Genomic DNA, 27,863 nt, shown 5'->3' on the forward strand with positions numbered 1-27,863 from the left:
TCCAGAACACCGATGCTCGCGTTATCACTAGAACGTCCCGTCGCAATCATATCATAATGGTTTTGGAGGAGCTTGATCGGTTGCCAGTGAAATACAGGGTACAGTACATTGTACAACGTTCTGACCCACACTTTTAAGGCTCTACACGAGCAGTCCCCTGGGTATATAAGGAATATGAGAAGTGTAAAGATCGGTTACAAACCAAAGATCACAGGGTACTCACTGACTGCGCTAAAGACTAAACCGTGATGTAAACCGTGATGAATGGCAATCTCAGCTTTTCGTTCAATGCTTCAAAGCTTTGGAACTCCCTTCCCATCAACATTAGGGAAGCAGACTGCTTTCAAAATTCTGCTTAAACACCTACTTCTTTGTACAGCATTTCGCAAACTGACCAACGCATTTTTTCTTTTCATGTCACAGCCTAGAACAGTATTTTATCCTGAGGACCTTAATTTCATTTAGATATGTATATATGTTTGTCTTGTTTTGTTTTATCTATATATTCGGCATTTATGTTTCCTTAATGTAAAAATAGATTTTTTTCTGGTTGTGCTGAATCTGTATTTATTATTTTTGCAACCATGCTGTAATAGGGACATTTATTGCTGGCCAATATTATTCCTAGAAATGTCCTCTTTCCATTTTTAAATAGTTCATATTGAGCAAATACCTGATGTGTTTGTAATGACTTTGCACTAAAATATGACTAAGTGCCAAACAAGACTAAAAAAAAAGAACTTGAATATGACATAGCTTAAACACAATGATTTAGTTTTTCCGTTTTTGTTTTTGCATTACAATACGAGTGTTGGCACATTTATGATAAAATCAATTTACTTTTTTGTAAGTATTGTATATGAAAATGAAGGTGGGTATGACCTTTTCATTGTTTTTTTTTTCAATAATACCAAACTATCGAATTCTCTTTGCGCGATATTGCCATTAGTCTGTGTGTGTTGATATTATTTCCGTATAATGCCATTTGCTCGTACATAATAAGTTTCAGACATTTTTGTGCATTTTTTGGGACTTTTTTAAAATATGGACTGAAATTTAAAAAAAATCAAATGACGTCATATTAAAATTTCTTTCGTGATTTGTTATATGTTAAGAACATTACTTCCTAAAGCGGCGTAAAAGACATTATAATAGTTTATCAGATATAGAAAAATAACAAGTGATGCGTTAAGTGTATATGCACTGACTTGAAATAAAGTTTTAATTATATTATATTAAAAAGAAATTGATTGCGATATCCACACGAATGGCAAAAGGATTTATCTAAATGAAATTTAAAACTGGTAAATATTTTTACTAATTCTTTCTCTATTGATTTCAGTTAGTTGTATCGTTTTAAAATTCCACTACTACTTTTACTTTAAATAAGCTTATAGGTAAACTATTAACAATTTTCATAGAGAGGCAGACACTACACAAAGCAAGTTAAAATAAATGCCAATTTATGTGCACCGTTAAGGATGGAGAAAGCCATTTCGTTGTTTAAGTCATGTTGAACACTAATGCGAGCAGTTTACTTCAAATTTTCATTATTCAGTAACTATAGATAATAGATACATATTAGATCAAATTTTGTGCACTAATGTCTTTACTTCGTATGTTTTATTTATTAGTGCGCTACCCAACCGGCTGGAGGCGGTTCTTTGATAAGTGACGTCATACAGACAGGTACAGAGGCACGACAATATGGTGTCTAAAATGTTGTTTAGTTTCATTATTTTGATGATCCGAGGTTGTATCGGCAGTGCCACTGGTCCTAAAGTGAATTGTGCGATAGCTAATGAAATAATGACATGTGAACATAGGTTTCCAACCAAAATCAAATCAGATGTAACAATTGTTGTCATAAAAGATTACCGAAAACAAAACATAGTCAATACGACTTTCACTGATATAAATTGGAGCAAAATAACCTCACTTGACATTACTGTGAACGATGAAACATATTTCGAACTACTTAAAAACAATTTCATTCAACTCAGAAAGAACCTGGCCTTTCTTGGAATCCACGCCCCGAGGTTAACAAGCATTAACAGGCACTCCTTTCGGGAGCTTCTCCACCTCCGAACTCTAGATTTTTCCCACAGCGTCTATATCAACGAAGCTGAATTGACAGCATCAGTTCTTGATAGCAAGCTGAGGCTTACTGCATTGAATCTCAGATATATATCTTCGGGTCGATCGCTTCAAATGGACCAGAACTTTCTGCAGATGATTTCAGAAACGAAAACGGAACGATTGCATTTAGGTGGATCTAGTTTGATACTAAAGGGGCCTTTAGATGGGGGCCTTTAGATGTTGCAGATTTAAAATTCGAATTAAGTTACTTCAATATTTCTGACACATCCGTAGCTGTCACAGATTTAAAACATTCAAGCGAAGTAAAAGCAATGGCACATTTTCTTGAAAATTTAACATATTTTGATATGTCTTACATTAAATCTAGATTCCTTGAAATGAATTTTGGAGTTTTGCAGAATAAAAGTGATGTTTACAACTGTAACGATTCTTCTTATTTCGAAATGGTCATCAAAGCACGAAATGTATTCTTAAATGGAATCTGGTCAATAAAATTATACAGTAACAATTCTCTCATTGATTTGTCTGCTTGTATTATAAATATGAAATCCCTACATTTAAAGGGAAATAACATTCTCTATCTAAACGTTACAATTAAATGGCCAAAAGAAAATGACTTTAAAGCAATTGATTTGTCACAAAACCATATGGAGTACCTGAATCCTGACTTCTTTATTGGACTGACTTCATTAGAATTCATTGACCTTTCTGGAAACAAACTAATTTTCATGGAAAGTTTAAAAGAATTTTCGGCTTTGTTTGCAAATTTTCGGGAATTACGACACTGCAACATGTCAAATAATAAATTAACTTTTATTCCAAAACACATGTTCGAAAACAATGCAAAAATTGTTGAACTTGATCTTTCGAGTAATGATTTGACATCAGTAACATTTGACATCGAGCAGTTTAATGACATACGACTGTTGTGGTTAAAGAATAATATATTTAAATTTCTGAATGAGAGAGATTTCACGAAGCTCGACTTCTTGATACAAAAACGAAATTGTGTGATTAATATTGACATTACCGGAAACCCGCTGGAATGCTCGTGCAAGTCAACAAAATTTTGAAATGGATGTCTTCAAAGCTGCAGCCATGTACAAATCACGTTTACCAGTGTCAACTCGAAGGCCAAACACATTCGATAGATGGAACTGTTATTGAAGAAGCTAAATATTTGTGTGTAAGGACTGCGATAATAATAACTTGGACATGTGGTATCGTTGCTGTCATCGTGGCTAATTTGTCTCCAGCAGTTTTCCTATATTTCAGGAATAAGAGGAATAAGCGAAAACAAACAAAGGAAACTTTCTTAAATGGCCTTGGTGAAGGTATATTGTCACAAAAATATCTGTGCTTTCTTTCGTTCTCGAGCAATGAGGATAATAATTTGATAACGGAAGTCGGTAGTTCTATAGATGAGAGTCTAAAGGGATTGACAGGAATAGAAGAGCGCAGTCTTGTGTGTATGGGAGATTTTGATTTTCGACCCGGATTCTCTGTCGTGAATGAAATATTCCGCACGGTGAATCAAAGTTATGTTATGGTGTGTTTAGTGTCAAAGGAATTTTGTGCCAGCAGGTGGTGTGACCTGGAATTGAAAATTGCTTACGAAAATAATAAACCCATCATTTTAATTTTGAAAGAGGAATTGCAAAGAAGCGAAATGACAACGTTGTTACATAATATTTTCAATACGAAAACCAGAGTAATACTTATTATTGAAGAAGGGGAATATCGTTTCATACCAGGATACGATAAACTGGGTGAATCTATATTTGAACTTGCTCTTAACAGTTTCGTGCACCATGACAGAGAAACGTCAACCATTCTCTATGACAAGGAAACGTCAGAAACATACCTCTAGACGAGTAAACGTCAAATACACTCATTGAAAGGGAAACGCCAAAATATCTACTTGACGTGGAAACGTTAATCACTCTGCTCGACATTGAAACGTCAATCATTCTCTGTGACAGGGAAACGTCAAAAACACACTTCTTGAAGGGGAAACGTGAAACTATCTCTTCGACCATTCTGTATAACAGGGAAACTTCAACCACACCTCTGGACGAGGAATCGTCAAATACTCTCCTTGAAAGGGAAACGCCAAAATCCCTGCCTGACGGGTGAACGTTAATCACTTTCCACGACAGGGAAACGTCAAATACAATCCTAGACGAGGAAACGACAAACACACTTCTAGACGGGAAAACGTCAATTAAACTCCTAGATGTTGAGACGTCAAATGATCTACTCGACAGTGAAACGTCAAATATTTCACGTAACGTCAAACACTCTCCTTGACAGAAAAACGTCAACCACACTGTTCGCTGGAGAAACGACAGAACACACAGCTTGACGGAAATCATCACACGCTCTGTAATAGCTCTGAGATTAACCTACATTTACCTGAATCACGATGAGCAACATTGATAATATTTCGAGCGTATATCTTTTGCCAAATCTGCTGTGTAATGTTAATATAGAGAATTTATAATTTTTGAATAGATACAATGAAATCTAAACGAAAATCCTTTGAAACCACGGAATGTAACCAACAAAATAATACTAGTAGCAGACTCGATATGAATGAGGTCACTAGAAAAATCGTGGGAATTTAGTTGAAATGTTTCTCTTCTTAAGGTCTAAATCAAATTCAGTATCTTGGACTGAAAACTAGGTTACAATGTCAAATCATAGAAAAACTTTGTTAACCATCTAGTGACATAGTCGCTTACTTTTGACCGAGTTCAAACTCGTCTACACTGTATTAAGACGAAGTCATACGATTGGTCCAGACTTGTATTTTAGTGAGTGTACAAAAACAAATTGCTTTCGTCGGACGAAAACGATGGAATATTACACGGGGCGATCAATCTGGTTCATATTGACCACTTTGCCTCAGATGCATAACTTCTAATGTAGACGAAAATTTTAGTAAAGTGTAATGATAAAATACTTATGGTAATATGTGTAACACAAATTTTCTCTGACGCAAAGTGGTGGCATAGTAAGCCAAACCTTATCTCCATATTATTTATATGGACATTCATAATATAATCAAATGCTGAGAAGACCATAGTCTACTTTATCTTAATTCGCAAATGTCTAATAATTTAATTGAGTTGTAAATCGTCTAATGGCAACATTTCACTCTTGTATTCATAATTTTAACCAAATATAGTAATAATCATGTCGTGGTGTGGCAACCATTGAAAATTTAAGTAAAACGATCCACTTGTACAAGCGCAATAATTCGATACTATATTTCTGCTCTTTATTTGAGGAAGTCAAAGGTATAAAAACAACGATTGGAGTCTATTAATAGAAATTAGTATATTTGATGACTCAGGTACGCTCGATGTAGTTTAAAATCTTCTGTTTTGGTTTTGCTTAGTAATATTCTACAGACATGTACCCGGCACAGATTTCCCCAGGGAATTAACTTACAACTTATCACAAATGGAAAAATGACCATTAAATGACATTCAACATGAATCTAGTGTTACGCACTAGTTTTGTTTGGAAGTAGCTATATATCAACTATATAAAGCTTACGTTCCTGTTTATAGCCCCACCCCCCTCTAACAGAACATATACTTGTGACCACTATCAATATACACGTGTTTGAGTTTTGACGCACTATTAAAACAATGTTTCGACAAAACATATAAACAATTCAGGAAAAATGAATAATACAATGCGACAGGCGACTTCCTGTTTGCACCCAGACTGCCAGTCCATCCGTGGGGTTCTGCAATAACTGAACCATTACAGGATATTTTTTCTGGAAACTGGGTACGTGGATAGACGGCAATAATGACACTATCCACGAACTTTTAATTTGTTGCCATGTTAACACAATTTTGGGTGCTGTGACAAAAACATTCAATGATCAAAATATACGACAAACGATAACTTAAAAAGTGCAAAGATTTTTTTTTCATTCAACTTGGTACAGATGTAGGAAGAAAACACTATGGTGCAAATGTTCGACATTTTATAAATTTCCGATTTCCGGTTCGTTCTTCTGTCTGTTTGTATGCCATATATGATGGATTCTGTCATAACTGAAGAATCTTCATCTGTATGTCTGTTCGTCCGATTGTCTGTCCAACTGTCTGTCCATTCGTATGTCACAAACGATAGATCTTGAACTTACGTTAAATGTACAAGATATATGTTTGAAACATGAGTTATAAATATTAGCTGATTGTAAGAATATGCAGGGCCTTTAATTTAGTTTCAATATGAAAAGAAGTAGTTCCTATAGCAGTGAATATGACAAATGCCCCTTTCGAGTCGGGGACATTAATTGCTGGGCAATAGTATTCTTAGAAATGTCCTCCTTCCATTTTTAAATAGTCACAAAAAAGCAAATACCTCTCATAACACTAAAAATGTGTCTGTACTGCTTTTGCACTAAAATATGACTGAGTGTCAAACACAGATCTTGAATATGATATAGCTGAAACACGATGATTTGTTTTTCCGTTTTGTTGTATTACAATATCATTGTTTCACGTTTATGATAAAATCAATTTACCTCATTAGTATGTATGTGTTATTATTTTTCTTCCGTATAGTGCCATTTGCTCGTACATAATAAGTTTCAGACATTTTGCTTTTCATTTTATGGGACATTTTTTAAAGTATGGACTGAAGTTTTAAACAAAATCAAATGACGTCATATTATAATTTCTTTTGTGATTTGTTATATGTTAAGAACATGTCTTTCTAAAAGCGGCGTAAATACATTAAAATAGTTTATTAGATATAGGTAAAATAACAAGTGATGTGTTAAGTGTATATACTTGAAATAAAGCTTGGATTATATTGTATTGACTTGAAAAAACGGCTTTTGATATCTACACGAAAATGTGAGAACATTTGATATTACGGACACACTAATTTCACGAATTGTAATGAAAATCAATGGCAAATGGATCCATCAAAATGAAATTTATAACTGGTAAGTATTTTTTTCTTATTCTTTCTCCATTGATTTAAGATATTTCTTTTTATCTTTTTTAATTGCAATATACTTTTACTTTAGATAATCAAATATCCGGATTGACAATTTTCATATAAAGGCAGGCACTATACAAAGCAAGTTAATATAAATTCCAATTAAAGTGCATATGCGTGAAATTAGCCAGAGTAGCCAGAGTTCAACCAGAGTTCACCCAGAGTAGCCAGAGTTCAGCCAGAGTTTAGCCAGAGTAGCCAGAGTTCAGCCAGAGTTTAGCCAGACTAGCCAGAGAAGTCAGAACTCTGGTTACTCTGGCCAGCCAGAGTAAACAGAGTTATGACTTCTCTGGCTGAACTCTGGCTGAACTCTGGCTAGCCAGAGTAACCAGAGTTCTGATTTCTCTGGCTACTCAGGCTAAACTCTGGCTGAACTCTGGCTACTCTGGCTAAACCCTGGCTGGACTCTGGCTACTCTGGCTGAACTCTGGCTACTCTGTCTGCTCTGGCTATTTTCACGCACATTTAAAGTGCACAGTTTGGGATGGAGAAAGTCATTTCATTGTTAGAGTTATGTTGAACACTAATACAAGATGCTTTCAGAATTTTTGCCGTACGTTCCTGATTGCAATATTCTGAAAATAATGTAACAATGTTTATGCTTTTAGATATAAATTATATACATGTATATATACATGCTATCGAGGCATTACTTTAAATGGCATTAATGTTTCCCAGTAAATTAATGAGATGCTGAAATATTGCTGCGCTAAGGGAACTTCTCTGCTGACACATGAACTTTTTCAGAGAGAATTTTCTTCATAATGGTACAGGAAATTCGTTCAGGCAAATCATTACATTATATTTAAGGGTTTAACACGAATTCTGTTTTATCCTTCTATGTTTAAAATCATACTTCAATATTTTAACAGTTTACTTTCTATTTTCATTATGTGAAGTATTTCCCAGTAAATATAGATAATAGATAGATATTAGATCAAATATTGTGTACTAAAGTCTGTCTGTATTTTATCTATCAGTGAGCTACCCAACCGATTGGAAGCAGCTTCTCAATAAGTGACGTCATAAAGACAGGTACAGAGTCACGGCAATATGTTGTCTAAAATGTTGTTTTGCTCCATTATTTTGATGATCCGAGGTTGTATCAGCAGTACTAAGGGTCCACAAGTGAATTGTGCGATAGCTAATGAAATAACGACATGTGAACATACGTTTCCAACCAAAATCAAATCAAATGTAACAACTGTTGTCATAAAAGATTACAGGGAACAAAACATAGTTCATACGACTTTCACTGATATAAGCTGGAGTAGAGTAACCTCCCTTGACATTACTGTGAACGATGAAACATATTTCGAACTACTTAAAAACAATTTCATTCAACTCAAAATGAAACTGACCTTTCTTGGAATTCACGCTCCGAGGTTAACAGTCATTAACATGCATTCATTTCGAGAGATGATCCATCTCCGAACCTTAGATTTGTCCCACAGCGTGTATATCAACGAAGACGATTTGATAACATCTATTCTGGATAGCGAGCTGAGGCTTACTGCTTTGAATCTCAGTTATATATCTTCGGGTCGACCGCTTCACATAGATCAGAACTTTATACAGATGATTTCAGAAACGACAACGGAACGATTGCGTTTAAGCGGATCTAATCTGATACTAAAGGGACCTTTAGATGTTGCAAACTTAAATTTCGAATTAAGTTACTTCAGTATTTCTTATGGGGGCAAGGGACAGTAAATTTGAAAATTCCACAACTCTGCGCTGATACCAGTGCGAAAAAAATCATAAAAAATCCAATTTTTACAAATTCAACGTAATTTTTGAGCGAATGTCTTGCATAGACATAACACTTCATTATGTGACATTTTCAGCCTGCCGATTCTGTTGCTTCTGTGATAAAAACGAGTAAAACGCAGGTTTCAGGACACTAAATTTTGAGACAAAAATGGCCCAAAATGCACACCTTGCGCGACCTGTACCGTATTATCTGCAAATGACTGACCTAAAATACATGCATATCTTTAAAGCATGTGGCCAGACGAAAATAATGGTGGGAAGAAAAGTGTCTCATAACCGTTTACTTTTTCCGCAAATCTGAGCTGAAGTTGGATGGATGGATGACCGTTTCCAATTCGTCTGACTTCCGTTACCTCAGGTAAAGTTTTAGACCCGGCCGCCTATATGGAGCTAGGAAAATCGATACAAGCAAATTTTATTTTACACAATAATCACTCGTACGTAGGAATATTTAGTTCTATAAACATCATAAATAACCAGTTGGATATATATGCCTGTAAAGTACATATGTCTATTTTATTTAAAAAAACGTATCCGGGCCAAATGCGAAACTGGCCCCTGCCACTTTAAGATTTTTCAATTTATGACCCAAAGCGGATTTTACTGGTTCTGAACTTTAATACATCTTTTGCGAATAAAACCACACAAAAATAATTTTAGTAGCATAAAATAATGGTTGTACGTGAGCGTCTAAACTAGCCCACCCCTCTCGCGCAAAATGAGCCAAAATTTACAATTTGTCGCTACGAGACAAATAATGTAAAATACGTCCGTTTTTATGTTTTCTGGCGTAATTCAACGTATTCCGTCAGTAAAAATGATATAAAATCATATTCGCATCATTTTGCGAAAATAAAATGTCCCCACCCACTATTTGCCTATTTCATGGGGTCCCCACCCTCCAAGCATCCCCCTGATTGACGAAATGCAGAGCTGATTGGCTAAATATAATGAAAATGATGTTTTTACGGTGCTAAAACTCTGTAAATGGTGGTAGAATTTTAAAAAATCGTCTGTGCAGAAAGTTTAAAATATAAATCTAGAGGTTCTAAACTACCTAAAACCGCGCAGAATCAAGAGATTTTTCGAAATTTAATTTTGGCCGAATTTACTTAAATTATGGGGGCAAGGGACAGTAAATTTGAAAATTCCACAACTCTGCTCTGATACCAGTGCGAAAAAAATCATAAAAAATCCAATTTTGATAAATTCAACGCAATTTTTGAGCGAATGTCTTGCATAGGCATAACACTTCATTATTTGACATTTTCAGCCTGCCGATTCTGTTGCTTCTGTGATAAAATTTACTTAAATTATTGCATGGGACAGTAAATTTGAAAATTCCACAACTCTGCGCTGATACCAGTGCGAAAAAAATCATAAAAAATCTAATTTTGATAAATTCAACGCAATTTTTAAGCGAATGTCTTGCATAGACATAACACTTCATTATGTGACATTTTCAGCCTGCCGATTCTGTTGCTTCTGTGATAAAAACGAGTAAAACGCAGGTTTCAGGACACTAAATTTTGAGACAAAAATGGCCCAAAATGCACACCTTGCGCGACCTGTACCGTATTATCTGCAAATGACTGACCTAAAACACATGCATATCTTTAAAGCATGTGGCCAGACGAAAAAAAAGGTGGGAAGAAAAGTGTCTCATAACCGTTTACTTTTTCCGCAAATTTGAGCTGAAGTTGGATGGATGGATGACCGTTTCCAATTCGTCTGACTTCCGTTACCTCAGGTAAAGTTTTAGACCCGGCCGCCTACATGGAGCTAGGAAAATCGATACAAGCACATATTTATTTTACACAATAATCACTCGTACGTAGGAATCTTTAGTTCTATAAACATCATAAATAACCAGTTGAATATATATGCCTGTAAAGTACATATGTCTATTTTATTTAAAAAAACGTATCCGGGCCAAATGCGAAACTGGCCCCTGCCACTTTAAGATTTTTCAATTTATGACCCAAAGCGGATTTTACTGGTTCTGAACTTTAATACATCTTTTGCGAATAAAACCACACAAAAATAATTTTAGTAGCATAAAATAATGGTTGTACGTGAGCGTCTAAACTAGCCCACCCCTCTCGCGCAAAATGAGCCAAAATTTACAATTTGTCGCTACGAGACAAATAATGTAAAATACGTCCGTTTTTATGTTTTTCTGGCGTAATTCAACGTATTCCGTCAGTAAAAATGATATAAAATCATATTCGCATCATTTTGCGAAAATAAAATGTCCCCACCCACTATTTGCCTATTTCATGGGGTCCCCACCCTCCAAGCATCCCCCTGATTGACGAAATGCAGAGCTGATTGGCTAAATATAATGAAAATGATGTTTTTACGGTGCTAAAACTCTGTAAATGGTGGTAGAATTTTAAAAAATCGTCTGTGCAGAAAGTTTAAAATATAAATCTAGAGGTTCTAAACTACCTAAAACCGCGCAGAATCAAGAGATTTTTCGAAATTTAATTTTGGCCGAATTTACTTAAATTATGGGGGCAAGGGACAGTAAATTTGAAAATTCCACAACTCTGCTCTGATACCAGTGCGAAAAAAATCATAAAAAATCCAATTTTGATAAATTCAACGCAATTTTTGAGCGAATGTCTTGCATAGACATAACACTTCATTATTTGACATTTTCAGCCTGCCGATTCTGTTGCTTCTGTGATAAAATTTACTTAAATTATTGCATGGGACAGTAAATTTGAAAATTCCACAACTCTGCGCTGATACCAGTGCGAAAAAAATCATAAAAAATCTAATTTTGATAAATTCAACGCAATTTTTAAGCGAATGTCTTGCATAGACATAACACTTCATTATGTGACATTTTCAGCCCGCGATTCTGTTGCTTCTGTGATAAAAACGAGTAAAACGCAGGTTTCAGGACACTAAATTTTGAGACAAAAATGGCCCAAAATGCACACCTTGCGCGACCTGTACCGTATTATCTGCAAATGACTGACCTAAAACACATGCATATCTTTAAAGCATGTGGCCAGACGAAAAAAAAAGGTGGGAAGAAAAGTGTCTCATAACCGTTTACTTTTTCCGCAAATCTGAGCTGAAGTTGGATGGATGGATGACCGTTTCCAATTCGTCTGACTTCCGTTACCTCAGGTAAAGTTTTAGACCCGGCCGCCTACATGGAGCTAGGAAAATCGATACAATCACATCTTTTTTTACACAATAATCACTCGTACGCAGGAATCCTTAGTTCTATAAACATCATAAATAACCAGTTGAATATATATGCCTGTAAAGTACATATGTCTATTTTATTTAAAAAACGTACCTGGGCCAAATGCGAAACTGGCCCCTGCCACTTAACACATCCATAGCTGTCACAGATTTAAAACATTTAAGCGAAGTGAAAGCAATAGCACATTTTCTTGAAAATTTAAAAGATCTGGACATTGATTTCAACTCATTTAGATTTGAAGATTGAATACTGTTTAAGCCGGTGCTAGGGGGCGTGGGCAGTGTGCATTTTCCATTACTGCTCACGAACAGACTCAATCAAACCGAGTCTGCAATTTTCACTGTTTGCCTTGTTTTCGATGCTTCCGAGGGATCTACTTTCCAGATTTTATTTACATTAAATCAAGATTCCTTGAAGTGAACTATGGGGTTGTGCAGAATAAAAGTGAAGTTAACAACTGTAATGGATCTTCATATTATGGAATGATCATCAAAGCACAAAATGTATTCTTAAATTGAATCTGGTCAATACATTTATACGGTAACAATTCTTTTGTTGATTTGTCTGCCTGTATTATAAATGTGAGATCCCTACATTTGAAGGGAAATAATATGCTCTATCTAAACGTAACAATTAGACTTCATTAGAATTCACTGACCTTTCTAAAAACAAACTTAGTTTCATGGAAAGGTTAAAAGAATGTTCGTCTTTGCTTGCAAATTTTCGGGAATTACGACACTGCAACATGTCACGTAATAAATTAATTTTTATTCCAAAACAAATGTTCAAAAACAATGCAAAAGTTGTCGAACTTGATCGTTCGAGTAATGATTTGACATCAGTAACTGTTTACCGACATACGACTGCTGTCGTTTAAGAATGATAGATTCAAATTTCTGAATGAGAGAGATTTCCCAAAACTAGACTTCTTGATGCAAGTGAGAAATAATGTGATTCATACTGACATTACAGGAAACCCGCTAGAATGCTCGTGCAAGTCAATAATGTTTTTGAAATGAATATCTTCGAAGCTGCAGCCATGTACTAATCAGTTTTACCAGTGTCAACTTGAAGGTCAGACACATTCGATACATGAAACTGTTATTGAAGAAGCGAAATATTTGTGTGTAAGGACTGCGATAATAATAACTTGGACATGTGTTACCGTTGCTGTTATCATAGCTACTGTGTCTATAGCAGTTTTCCTATATTTTAGGGTTAAGAGAAATAAGCGAAAACAAACAAAGGAAACTTTCTTAAGTGGCCTTGGTGAAGGTGTATTGTCACAAAATTATCTGTGTTTTCTTTCCTTCTCGAGCAATGAGGATAATAATTTGATTACTGAACTCGGTGGTTCTATAGATGAGAGTCTAAAAAATTTGACTGGAATAGCAGAGCGCAGTCTTGTGTGTATGGGAGATTTCAATTTTCGCCCAGGGTACCCTGTCGTGGATGAGATATTCCGTATGGTGAATCAAAGTTATGTTATGGTGTGTTTAGTGTCAAAGGAATTTTGTGCCAGCAAGTGGTGTGACCTGGAATTGAAAATTGCCTACGAAAGTAATAAGCCCATTATTTTGATTTTTGAGGAGAAAGTGCAAAGAAGCGAAATGACAACGTTGTTACATAATATTTTTAATACGAAAACCAGAGCAATACTTATTATTGAAGAAGGGGAATATCATTTGATACCAGGATACAATAAACTGAGTGAATCTATATTTGAACTTGCTCTTAACAGTTTCGCCTACCTTGGGGATCATGGAGTCCATTAATTTTTTATTTAAGAGAAACTATAACAACAATAAATCTAAGTACGAGGAGACTTTCAAATTACAATATCTCCGAATTAATATATAAATAGATATTTGTATAAAGAGTCTATCATTGTCAGGAATCGACAGTACAGCCGCCAAGTTAAAAGTATAAAATGTATTCTAACACGACACGATTGTTTTTTCCTATTAAAAAAGAAAAAACAAGTGAAATTTAATTAATAGGTATCTTTACAACAAAAGTTTCTGTTTTTAATTGACATAGTAAGCTATATACAGAGCTGTGAATGCATGATGATAATTTTGAATTGACTGTAACGTATCCATCAACCGTTTTCTAACCGTAGAACAACGAGTGAAGGAGTTCGCTGACAAACAACGCTAATATTTCTCCCTCCCAATATGTTTTGACATCTGTCAGGGAGCCAAATATGTGCCATTGTCGATAATCTATTGGCAATAAGCAAGATAAATTATGATTGTCATATAATGTCAGAGAACTGGTCAAATATTTTACACAATCTAAAATGTACTAAACAAAATGATCGCGTCTATTGGCTCAACTTGGTCCCCTGTCGACACCTCTACTGTGTTTAATTAAACTGTGGAAAAGCGGAATACCAGATACATCAGAACACTTTATCAATTGGTGTCAAAAAAAACACTATCTGAATGACATTAAAAATACCCTCCAAGGAAAAGCTATTATAAACTCTCTATACGCCAAAGCTATAGCATGACTATCTTGATGAAATGCAACACGGCTGGATCAAGATACATCCATATGCGCCGTGTTGGTGACGTTTACAGGAATTATAAATTCAACTCGTAACGTGGTCAGTCACGAGATAAAAGTCGTGACAACTATCCGAATCATAGAGTGTTAATTATAAATTTTGAAACAGGAAATATTTGATCTGACAACGTAATTAACAAGATAATTCAATAATTTGAAAAATGATAGCCATGGTGAAATCTTAGACGAGTTAATAGGGCTTAGTGAAAGAGCTTAGACAAGATAGAAATAACGACAAGTCATTTATGAAAAACATCCAAAGTTTCCTGGTACACGTAAGCGGAAATTAAAGTTCATCTCAACTTTCTGTTGAGGCTGATTTTGAAAAATATTAATGGCAGCTTAATCATATGATTATATGATAAAATTGAAAGTTGTTTCTAATTGACTGCAATGAGAAAACATTTATTTAGCGGATTGAAGTAAGATCCATTGTTGACTGTGTACCTACTGCATAATTTCTATGTATTCTGCCTTCGTATTATTGAGGTTGTTTCTAATTGATTGCAATGAGAAAACACTTGTTTATTTAGTATTTAGGTTGTTTCTAATTTATTGCAATGAGAAAACACTTGTTTATTTAAGTTATTTAGGGATGGATGTTAGATTCATTATTGACACTGTGTACGTACTTCATAACTTTAATGTACTAGTATTCTACCTTTATATATGTATCTCATTTTTGTACATTGAGTATAAGCATATTTAATATAGGAAGTGACTACTAAGTGTTAATGTGAAGTAGTATGCTGTTGATGAAATCATGGTATAATGAGTCATAATGGATGTGGCAGTTATACCTTTGGCTTAGTTTTATAGCTTATTGTATTGAAAAAGATAGTGACCATTTTCATTGTGAATTTCCAGGTTTTAGTTTTAGACATTGAGAAAATGTCTACATACGCGTAATTGCTAAACGACATATTTTATGGGCGCATTTTCAGAGGGTGACGATTTTTAGAACAGGTTATTTTTCTTATAGCGTAACCTAACATCTCAATACTTATTTTTTATTTTTGGTAAAAAGACAAGTTATACTAAAATGACTATATATGGTTTTCATATCATTGAAATGCTCTAAAGTACTTAAAATGATATCTCAAAATTTTATTTATTTATATGAAATAAAGAAGGAACTGAATTGGTATAAGGAAACCTTAACATGTATTTCGCAAGTTAAAAAATGTTACAAATCTAAACACCGAAAATATTTAAGTTCATAAGTTAGGCTTAGAAATAATTTCTTCGTAACTAGCTAAGATAAGGTAAAAGTGAAAATACTGCTGCAACGGGAATCATCTAAAACAAAGGAAAATGGAAGTAATTTTTTATAGAGAATATATCAATATGTCACTGGTTGTAGATGCAAATATTCGGTAGGAGGAACTTAAATATTTTCGGCGTTTTGATTCATAACAATCTGTCAGCCACCATTGCTATTTGCTTTTCATTATTTTTTTCCTTTGTCAATGTTTGAATTTTACGAACGGCTATGCCTCAATAAACAACAGTACAATATACCAACAGTTACTTATGTGCCCTTACTACATTTCTGTCTCGTAAAAATTTAATGTTTTACACAGCCACGAGCGCCTTCTTGTGTTATCTTTCTCAGCACAAACAGTGGAATGTTTTGCTATGTCCTTCATTAACTGCTGTCCTGGGGCCGTATTCATAACGCATCTTAAGTATAAGTATAAGAAATTGATTATTTACTTAAGTATTACTTAGGTTAGAAATTTATTTTACTTAAGTATATTTGTTATTCATAAAACAACTTAATAAGTAATTCTTGATTTTTATTGTGGATGAAAACATTAAAAAAAACAACATTCATTTCAGACAGATACAACATGCACAATTATGTTTAAAGTGCTTTTATCTGAATACAACACTTTAATCGTACTCACTACGCTATTTTATTTTCTGACTGAAGTCATTTCTTACGTATCTTAAGTTTTAGCTGTTTTATGACTAGAACTTAAGTTTTTACTTAGACTTAAGTTGAAATCACCACAAACTTAAGTAAAATCTTAAACTTAAGTCAAAACTTGTACTTAAGATGCTTTATGAATACGGCCCCTGATGTTTTACAAATAGTTTAAGGCAGTAAATAAGATGAGAAGAAATACCAAAATTGTACTTTTTAAGTTCTTAAACTTAACGTGTCATATTTTCAATACACTATTCAGTACTTGTCTATGTAAAATACGCGATTCATATATTCATTATTGTTATTTCTCATTTAGCATTATTTGTTTATTGACATTTTTTTACAGAAACCTTATAAGATAATTTCATGAAAAATCAAAATTATAATTATTATATGTAATAAAACGCTCTTTGTAAACACTTCAGTGTTTGTGATGGCCGTCTTTTTAAACTGAAATTAGACATCAAAATGAAATTAAAATCAAGGATATATCAAAAGCATGTATGCATAACAAAGTCTTATATCATTTAGATGATAGTATTACGTGAGAGTATTTCTTGTTTAATTGCAGTAGGTTACCGAAATATTTTTTTCTTTTTACTGTACAATATTCGATCTTCCTTGTGACACGGTTGAAAATAAACATACGAAAAACGTTTAGGCTTATTATTATATAAAATATTTCTGCAGTCAAAGTGATTGAATAAAACCTATGAATTATGTTTCTCTGAAATAAATTGTTAAAACTTGTTCTTTTATAATCAGTGATGAGTTAATAAATTTTGATAGTTAAATATCGTTAAATATTCCAGTGGATTGTTTGACAGTCTAAACAACTAAAGTTATATCTTACACTGTATAAGATACCCGTCAAGAAGAATTATCATCCCAATAGTGTGTAAAGTGTTTTCAAGAAACCCCATTTGTACCTCATCAGTGTCACTTCATTGAATGTAATGTAACGTTCTTTAAGAATAAATTTAATTCTTTTGTATCCAAACAAAACATGACAAAGCTTGTGTCAATGACAACAGCAGTGGACTTGTTTGTTTTCCTGCAAAATCTCATTATCTTAAGATCAAGATCAAGAAAGCTAATCATATCATTTTAAAGATTTTAGTTTTAATTGATAGTGTGGCTAATATATTACTGCATAAACATGACAAAAAATATGGTCCAATAAACAATTGCAGGAGTAGAAGTATTCTATTAGGCAGTTTTATTGTAACTGAAACAGTAACACAAAATTGGCTTGCCTTTAGATGGCTTTTGATACACCGGCTGTATCGCAAAAATCTAAGTTCACTTCCTAGGTTGGTCACTAGATCAGCATTCAATATTTAGCGGTCGGCTAGCCTTCACTTATCATTGGTGTTAAGGGTGTGCTTTCTAAACCATTAGAGGGGGCCTTGACCTAAATGGTCGGCCGTTCAACAGAGTTCCTCGAAGTGACTGTAACTTATTTAGAACTGCGTATGTTGTCTTGGTTGTTGTTAACGTTTCTTTCCTCTTTCTCCTCACTCCCCTTATCGTCGCGCCCCAATCCTTTCCCCTTGCATTTGTGCTCCCTTGATTTGGCATTCCCACGCCTTTTACTACGAGTTAGATAGCGTGTCCACCTTAATTGTGGCTGCCGGAATCCTAAGTCGGTACTCGATTGTCTTTCTGCTTATGTGTGTGCGTTTGTGTGCTTGTGCGTCTGTGTTTCTTGGGCAGATTTTTCACAAAACCACAAGAAAAGTTTTCATGAAAAGTTTCGCGAAACCAGATATTTTTTCACGAAACCAGATAATTTTTCATGAAACCAGATAATTTTCACGAAACCAGATAATTTTTCACGAAACCAGATAATTTTCCATGAAACTAGATAATTTTCACGAAACCAGATATTTAAAAATAGATAATCTCTCATTCGGCGAGTTACCCCAAGACAGAAGAATCGTTCCGAATATGTTCCGTTTCTTAGTTAACTACCTTCATGAAAAGTTAATTGGTATCATGAAAACTTTAACTGTTATGCTGTGGCAGTTTGAAGCAGTAACGAACAAATGTTCATGTTAAGATAATTATCTTGCATTCATGAAATGTTTATCTGTTTTCGTGATATTTTTTTTTTTTTACTTCTTGTGAAAACCTAAATTATTTTCGTGAAAGTTTTCATTAAACCTTATAATTAAGTGGTGGCAGTTTTATGTCACCATAATCTTTTCTGGAAAGTTTATAAAAATTTCATGACAATCGTATGCAGAAATATGCCACCATAGGTAACAGCTACATAACCGATAGACCTAATTTTCTTGTTATACCCTACCCTATATAGTAGCAGCAATGTACTCTTGTCAGGGTGATCAACATACGTGACTTTTGGATATCGTACACACGGGGAGAGTTTATGCCGATTCAAGTAGCGTTTTGTCTATATTTTCCTCATTACTGGGTTGATATTCGTAAGATTAAAAAGCGTCGAAGACCGAATACTTCCCTCTGCACAAAACGTCTGCAATCACTTTTCAGTACTATAAGTGGGTACGTACAAAGTTAGTCCACAAAAAGCAATTAGGCGAATAGTTTGAGAAATGTACTGAAAACTGATGTCAGATGCTTTTTGTGGAGGAAAGCACTAAATTTTGCTGTCTTCTACGCACTTTATTTAACGAAAATCCGTCAAGTAATAAGGACAGTATAAGCAAAATGACGTTTTCTCTATGTTTACGATATCCACGAGTCACGTGGGTTGGACACCCTGCTCGTGTACCCATAAATAAATTGAGTAGAGTTGAAATACGCCCAGTTGCAGCAATGCATTCTTGTACAAGAGATAAAACACAACTGTAGTTTTGAAACGTTTCATGGGGACATTACCCTTGTGTACGCATGGTAAATAACTGCTCGGGACGTGAAACGTCTAGAGGCAACAAATGCATTTAAATAAACATTAGTGGCAACTATTTAGGTATAAGATATACAAGTACTACATGTATACTCGTTATTCATGTAAGACAAATGTATAAAAACGTAATGAGGCTATAAACAGAAGTGCATTTATATATTCACTCAGGTGTAATGGGATAAGCAGAGAATTAACGTTTAAAAATCTCAATTTTTGTAATATTTTGCAGTTCGAAGGCGGCTAAGAGAGTTTCCCAGGAGATAAAATAATATTCAGCAGGAAACTATAGTGTAGTACGCTGGTTTTTTTTGGAACTAGCCACATAGGTCACAGCTATGAATAGCTAATATTCTTGTTCATACCCTTAGCAAAACATATTATTGCGGCCGCTATCTTTGAAATTAATAAATATACTTTTTTAGGTTTCTTGCATTATTAAAACAGTATGTTTTACAAAACATATGAAAATATCCATCCGTTAGACAAAATGGGACCCTGAATATTGAAACTGGGTACGTGGATAGATTGCAATAATGATACTATCAACGAACTTCTAATTTGTTACTTGTCAACAATTTTACGTTGTTTCTATGAATACATCATTTAATAATCAAAAGATATGACAAACACTATCTTAAAAAGATAATTTTCTTTACAATAACCTTGGTGCAAATGTATGACCTTGAACGAGTTTCCGTTTGTCGGTCCGTTTCTTACGTCTCTTCTAAAGATGTGTCTGTACTGACTTGCACTTAAATATGGCCAAGTGCCAAACGAAACTTAGAAAAGGTCTTGATTATGATATAGCTGAAACGCAAGTATTTGATATTCTCCCATTAAGTTATATTTCAATGATATCACGTCTATGCTAATATCATTTTACTATTTTTGTAAGGGTATAACATTTTCATTATTATGATACCGGCAAATCTTTTTTCTTCGCAAAATCAAAACCTCGGGATTCCACTATACGATATATACATTATATCATTTTTGTATGAGTGGTATTAATATTTTCTTCCTTATAACAGCTTGTGGTAGCACATGATAAATGTAAGTCATTTATATACATTTTATGGACTTCTTCAAATATGGGCTTGAGTTTTTTTAATAAAATCATACTAGCTCATTTTGATTTCTTTTGTGATTTGTCACATAATTACAACAGAATTATGCTTCCAAAAAGCAGTGTTGAAACATATCTTTAATAGTTTATTAGATAAAGTAAAAATGGGGTGTAGTGCGCTAAGTGTATATGCAAAGAAATGACAAAAAATTGGATTGTAGTGTACTGATTTGAAAGAAGAAAACGACTATAATTGATATTTAACAAAATAAAATTTGTCGTTTAGGTACACACAATATGGACTGACCAATTTTACAAATTGAAATGATAAACAACGACAAATGGGTCCATCTTAACGGAATATACAATTGGTAAATATCATTCTCTTCTTTTTCTACATTTATTTTTTAAATTCAAATATTGCTTTTAGTTTAAACGGATAAAAACAAATATCGACATTGATAAGTTTAATATAAATGCACTTTTCAGAACACGTTGAAAGGCATTTTATGCTAAATAAGTCCACTGTTAGGGAAGCAATTGATAGATGAAGAAAAACATGTCATTGTTAGGATCATGTTGGACATCAGAACGAGAGCCTTTCAGTATGTTTGTCATAAAATAATGAAATGCAAAATTCTGAAAATAATGTAATAATGAGTATGCCGATGCACTAAGGGAACTTCAGCTGGCAAAACTCTTCCAGAGCAGTGGAACTATTCAAATTTAATACAGATATTGTTTTCATGTGTCCATGCTTAAAAATCACAACGGAAGACTTTAGCTCTTTATTTTCAATTATTTGATATGTTTTTCAGTAACATATAGCTAATAGATAGATATTTAATCTAATGCAATGCATTAAAGTCTCATATACGTATGTATTTCATTTATCAGTGAGTTACCCAACCGGCTGGATAGGAAAAAGTAGAGAGTCACGACAACATGGTGTCTAAAATGTTGTTTTTCTTCATTCTTTTGATGATGCGTGAGTGTATCAGCAGTGCTATGAGTGCGCAAGGGAATTGTACAGTAGCTAATGAAATAATGACATGTGAACATACGTTTCCAACCAAAATCCAATTAAACGTAACAACTGTTGTCATAAAAGATTACCGAGAACAAAACATAGTCAATACGACTTTCACTGATACAAGCTGGAGTAAAGTAACCTCACTTGACATTACTGTGAACGAAGAAACATATTTCGAACTAATTAAAAACAATTTCGTTCAACTCAAAATGAAACTGACCATTCTTGGAATTCACGCTCCAAGGTTAACAGTCATTAACAGGCATTCATTTCGAAAGCTTATCCATCTCCGAACTTTAGATTTGTCCCACAGCGTGTATATCAACGAAGACGAATTGATAGCATCTATTCTGGATAGCAAGCTGAGGCTTACTGCATTGAATCTTAGTTATATATCTTCGGGTCGACCGCTTCACATAGACCAGAACTTTCTGCAGATGATTGCAGAATCGAAAACGGAACAACTGCGTTTAAGCGGATCTAATCTGATACTAAAGGGACCTTTAGATGTTACAAACTTAAAATTCGAATTAAGTTACTTCAATATTTCTAACACATCCATGGCTGTCTCAGATTTAAAACATTCAAGCGAAGTAAAAGCAATGGCACATTTTCTTGAAAATTTAAAAGATCTTGATATATCTTATATGAAATCCAGATTCCTTGAAATCGATTATGGATTTTTGCAGAGCAAAAGTGAAGTTCAAAACTGTAATGGATATTCTTATTTCGAAATGATCAGCAAAGCACAAAATTTATTTTTAAATGGAATCTGGTCAACAAATTTCTACGGTAACAATTCTCTCGTTGATTTGTCTGCTTGTATTATAAATGTGAAATCCCTACATCTTAAGAGAAATAATATGGTCTATCTAAACGTTACAATTAAATGGCCAAAAGAAAATGACTTTAAAACAATCGATTTGTCACAAAACGGTATGGAGTACCTGAATCCGGACTTCTTTATTGGACTGACGTCCTTAGAATTCATTGACCTTGCTGGAAACAAACTAAGTTTCATGGAAAGGTCAAAAGAATTTTCGGCTTTGTTTGCAAATTTTCAAGACTTACGACACTGCAACATGTCACACAATAAATTAACTTTTATTCCAAAACACATGTTCAAAAATAATGCGAGAATTGTCGAACTTGATCTTTCGAGTAATGATTTGACATCAGTAAATTTTGACCTTGAGCAGTTAACTGACATACGACTGCTGTCGCTAAAGAATAATAGATTTAAATTTCTGAATGAGAGAGATTTCACAAAACTAGACTTCTTGATGCAGTTGCGAAATAATGTGATTAATATTGACATTACCGGAAACCCGCTAGAATGCTCGTGCAAGTCAACAAAATTTTTGAAATGGATATCTTCAAAGCTGCAGCCATGTACAAATCACTTTTACCAGTGTCAACTTGAAGGCCAAACATATTCGATAGATGAAACTGTTATTGAAGAAGCTAAATATTTGTGTATAAGGACTGCGATAATTATAACTTGGACATGTGTTACCGTTGCTATCATAATTGTTATTGTGTCTATGGCAGTTTTCCTATATTTAAGGGTTAAGAGAAATAAGCGAAAACAAGCAAAGGAAACTTTCTTACGTGGCCTTGGTGAAGGTATATTGTCACAAAAATATCTGTGTTTTCTTTCCTTCTCGAGCAATGAGGATAATGATTTGATAACTGAACTCGGTCGTTCTATAGATGAGACTCTAAAGACATTAACAGGAATACCAGAGCGCAGTCTTGTGTGTATAGGAGATTTAGATTTTCGTCCTGGGTACCCTGTCGTTGAAGAGATATTCCGCATGGTGAATCAAAGTTATGTTATGGTGTGTTTAGTATCAAAGGAATTTTGTGCCAGCAAGTGGTGTGACCTGGAATTGAAAATTGCTAACGAAAATAATAAACCCATCATTTTAATTTTTAAAGAGGAAGTGCAAAGAAGCGAAATGACAACGTTGCTACATAATATTTTCAATACGAAAATCAGAGCAAAACTTATTATAGAAGAAGGGGAATATCGTTTGATACCAGGATACGATATACTGTGTGAATCTATACTTGAACTTGCTCTTAACAGTTTCGCCTAGCTTGGGGACCATGGATCCCATTAACTTTTCATTTAAGAGAAATGATAACAAAAATAAATCTAAGTATGAGGTGACTTTCAAACTGTAATATCTCCGAATTACTATATAAATAGATACGTGTATAAAGAGTTTATCATTGTCAGGAATCGACAGTACAACCGCCAAGTTTAAAGTATAAAAATGTATTCTAACACGACATGATTATTTTTGCCTTTTAATAACAAAAAGAAAAAATGAAAAAAACAAACAAAAAAAAAAAAAGAAGAAAAAAAAAAAAAAAAAAAAAAAAAAAAAAAAAAAAAAAAAAAAAAAAAAAAACAATAAAAAACAATAAAAAACAAAAATAAATGGTGAAACTTAATTAATAGTTATCTCTACAACAACAGTTTCTGTTTTAATATAGTTAGCTATATACAGAATGCAGGAGGGTAATTTTGAATTGTCTGTAACGTATGAATCAACCGTTTTCTAACCGTAGAACAACGAGTGAAAGGAGTTCGCTGACATACAACGCTAATATTTCTCCCTCGCAATATGTTTTGACATCTATCAGGGAGCCAGATATCTACCATTGCCGATCATCTATTGGCAATAAGCAAGATAAATTATTATTGTTACATAGTGACATCAGAAAATTGTTCAAACATTTTACGCAAGCTAAAATGTACTAAATAAAATGCTCGCGTCTATTGACTCAACTTGCTCCCCCACCCCCACGCCCCCTGCCGACACCTCTACATATTCAACTAAATTTTGGAAAAGTGGAATTCCAGATACATTAGAACACTTTATCAACTTGTGTCTAAATGACTGAATAAATATACCCTCTAAGAAAACTACTGCTTAATTTGCTATTATAAACTCTCAATACGAAAATGCAATGACATGACTACCTTGATGCAACAAGGCTGAATCAAGGCACGTCTACGTACTGGTGACATTTATAGGAATTATAAATTCAACTCATTTAAAACTCTAAACGTGGTCGGTCACGAGATGAAAGAAAGTCGTGACAACTACCCGAAACACCGAGTGTTAATTATAAATTTTAAGATAGGAAATATATAATCTGGCAACATGATAAACAAGATGATTCAATAATTTGAAAAATGAATTATCGCATACAATTTTCACAATAGCCATAGTGAAATCTTAGACGTCTCAATTATTTAAACAAGTTAATCGAGCTTAGTGAAAGAGCCAAGACAAGATAGAAATAACGATAGCTCATTTATGAAAAACATCCAAATTGTCCGATACGTAAGCAGAAATTAAAGTTCATTTCAACTTAAAAAAACATCAGTGGCAGCTTAATCATATAATTATATAATAAAAATGAAGGTGGTTTCTAACTGATTGCAATGAGAAAACAACTGTTTATTCAGCGGATTGATGTAAGGCTCGTTGTTGACTGTGTACCTACTTCATAATTTATATGTATTCTGCCTTCATATTATTGAGGTTGTTTCTAATTGATTGCAATAAGAAAACATTTGTTAGCGTATTTAGGGATGGATGTTAGATTCATAGTTGATTGTGTATCTTCTTCATAACGTTCATGTACTAGTATTCTACATTTATATACGTATTTCATTTGTTATATACTAGTATTGAATATAAGCATATTTGATATAGGACTGTTTACACCCCAAAAGAAGTGACTACTCCGTGTTACATCTGAAGTGTGAAGTAGCCCAAAATGTAGTTACATGTTATTAGTGAGAGTCATTATGGATGTGGCAGTTGTATTTTTTGGCTTATTGTTATAGCTTATCGTATTGTAAAAAGACCTATACTATTTTAATTGTGAATTTCCAGGTTTAAGTTTTATTCATTGCGGCATTGTCTACATACGCGTAACTGCTAAACGGCAAGTTTCATGGGCGCATTTTCAAATAGTGACGATTTCAGAACAGTTTATTTTTCTGATAGTGTAACATAATATCTAAATACTTTATATATATATATATATATATATTTGGTAAAATGACCTGTAATACTAAAGTGCCTATATATGGTTTTCATATCATTGAAATGCTCTGAAATACTGAAAATCAGATCTCAAGATTTCATTTATTCATATGAAATAAAGAAGAAACTGAATTGGTATAAGAAAACCTATACATGTATTTCGCAAGTTAAAAATGTTATAAATCTAAACTGCGAAAATATTTAAGTTCATAAACAAAGAAAAATGGAAGCAATTTTTGATATAGAATATAACTTTATGTCATTGGTTGAAGATGCAAATGTAGATGTTCGGTTGGAGGAACTCAAATATTTTCGGCATTTTGATTTATAATAATCTATCAGCCGCCATTTCTATTTGCTTTTCGTTTGTCAATTTTTGAATTTTACGAGCGGCTATGTCTCGATAAACAACAGTACATACTACCAACAGTTACTAGTACTTAAGTACCTTTACTACATTTTTGTCTGTGCTCAGCCACAAGCGCCTTAGTGTGTTACCTTTCTCAGTACAGACAATTTGAATGTTTTGCTACGTTCTTCATTAACTGCTGTCTTAATGTTTTACAAATAGTTTTAGGCAGTAAATAAGATGAGAAGAAATACCAAAATTGTACTTTTTAAGTTCTTAAACTATACTTGTCATATTTTTCAATACACTATTCAGTATTTGTCTATGTTAAATACGCGATTCATGTATTCATGACTGTTATTATTTGTTTGTTGACAATTTGTTTAGAAACTTTATAAGGTAATTACATGAAAAAATAAAATTGTCCTTTATATGTAATGAAACGTTCTTTGTAAATCCTTTGGTGTTTGTGATGGTCATCTTTTTAAACTGAAATCGGACATCAAAATGAAATTAAAATCAAGGTTATATCAAAAGCATGTATACCTGACAAAGTCATATGTTTTAGATGATAGTATTACGTAAAACTTTGCCTTGTTTAATTGCTGTAGGTTACCGAAATGTCTTTTTTTCTTTTTAATGTACGATATTCGATCTTCCTTCTGACACAACTGAAAAATAAACAACGAAAAACGTTTAGGCTTATTATTATATTTAATATTTCTGCAATCAATGTGTTTGAATGAAACTTGTGAATTATGTTTCTCTTAAAGAAAGTGTTAAAAAGTAATATTGTAGTTCTTTCATGATCAGTGATGAGTTATTCAATTTTAATAGTTAAATGTAGTTGAATATCGTTTCCATTGGATTGTGTAGACAGTCTACACAATTCAAATTATATCTTGCACTGTGTTTACAAGATACCCGTCAAGAAAAATTATCTTCACTCTGGTGTGTAAGATGATTTTAAGAAACCCTATTTGTACCTCATAAGTGTCACTTAGTTGAATGTAACGTAACGTTCTGTAAGATTAAATCTTATTGTCTTGTATTCAAACAAAAATGACAAACGTTGTGTCAATGACATGTCCTTATAAAAAGCAAGCCTTTGATAAATTCACAAGTGAGATGATTCGATAACGCCACATACGATTTGAACAATAAGGTAAGTGAAATTAATACATATGCTCTGGTATACACTTGAAATACATCAAAAAAGTTTAAGAACACTTAACTTTACATTAGTATAATTAGGAATGCTGACCTTTGGCTTCTTGCTTAAATTGATAAATCAATTAGAGTCTGCATTATTGATTAAGATCTTTTTATTTTTTTTTGAGTAGCGTTATATTTGGAATAATATCACGGACAGGATTAATTTCAAATATTCATATAAAAGGACACTCTACAGCGTTTACCAAATATACTCAATGCATATTAGGCTCATTAGACAGAAATAAAAATACACAACACGAAATAAAAGTTGGCTTTCTAAATATAAAAATGACTATAATCTGGATAAGATCCAGCATATCTAAGTACATAACATGTACAGATGAGCCGCGCCAACACAGTGACTTTGCGACCAGCATGGATCCAGGCCAGCCTGCGCATCCGCGCAGTCTGATCAGAATCCATGCTATTCGCTAACGGTTTCTCTAATTGCAATAGGCTTTGAAAGCGAAATGCATGGATCCTGACCAGACTGCGCGGATGGAATCGGTCCTTCTTTCTGGCGACTCCAAACGGGGAAGGAACAAACAGTTCTACTCGTTTGTTAAACATGACAAAACAGAGAGTTGTGGGGTAGCCCTC

General features: G+C 33.7%; 1 protein-coding gene and 1 long non-coding RNA gene across 2 annotated transcripts; both read left to right on the forward strand.

Moving 5' to 3' along the window:
* Window positions 1-816: 816 nt before the first annotated feature.
* Window positions 817-9,318, forward strand: LOC123549496 (uncharacterized). The gene is made up of 3 exons (XR_006686051.2): window positions 817-1,304; window positions 1,635-7,078; window positions 8,115-9,318. It is a non-coding gene; the product is annotated as an uncharacterized LOC123549496 (long non-coding RNA).
* An 11,083-nt stretch (window positions 9,319-20,401) lies between these two features.
* On the forward strand, window positions 20,402-26,745 carry LOC123549495 (toll-like receptor 4). The gene is made up of 2 exons (XM_045337625.2): window positions 20,402-20,964; window positions 21,491-26,745. The coding sequence occupies exon 2, from the start codon at window positions 21,539-21,541 to the stop codon at window positions 23,726-23,728; it is 2,190 nt and encodes a 729-aa protein (XP_045193560.2). The 5' UTR covers window positions 20,402-20,964; window positions 21,491-21,538; the 3' UTR covers window positions 23,729-26,745.
* The last annotated feature ends 1,118 nt before the right edge of the window (window positions 26,746-27,863 follow it).

The sequence above is a fragment of the Mercenaria mercenaria genome, chromosome 6 (genome assembly GCF_021730395.1).
Source record: "Mercenaria mercenaria strain notata chromosome 6, MADL_Memer_1, whole genome shotgun sequence".
In the NCBI taxonomy this organism is placed as follows: domain Eukaryota; kingdom Metazoa; phylum Mollusca; class Bivalvia; order Venerida; family Veneridae; genus Mercenaria; species Mercenaria mercenaria.

Coding starts and splice junctions, on each gene's coding strand:
- LOC123549495 (XM_045337625.2), top strand. CDS start 21,539: ATGGTGTCTAAAATGTTGTTTTTCTTCATTCTTTTGATGATGCGTGAG.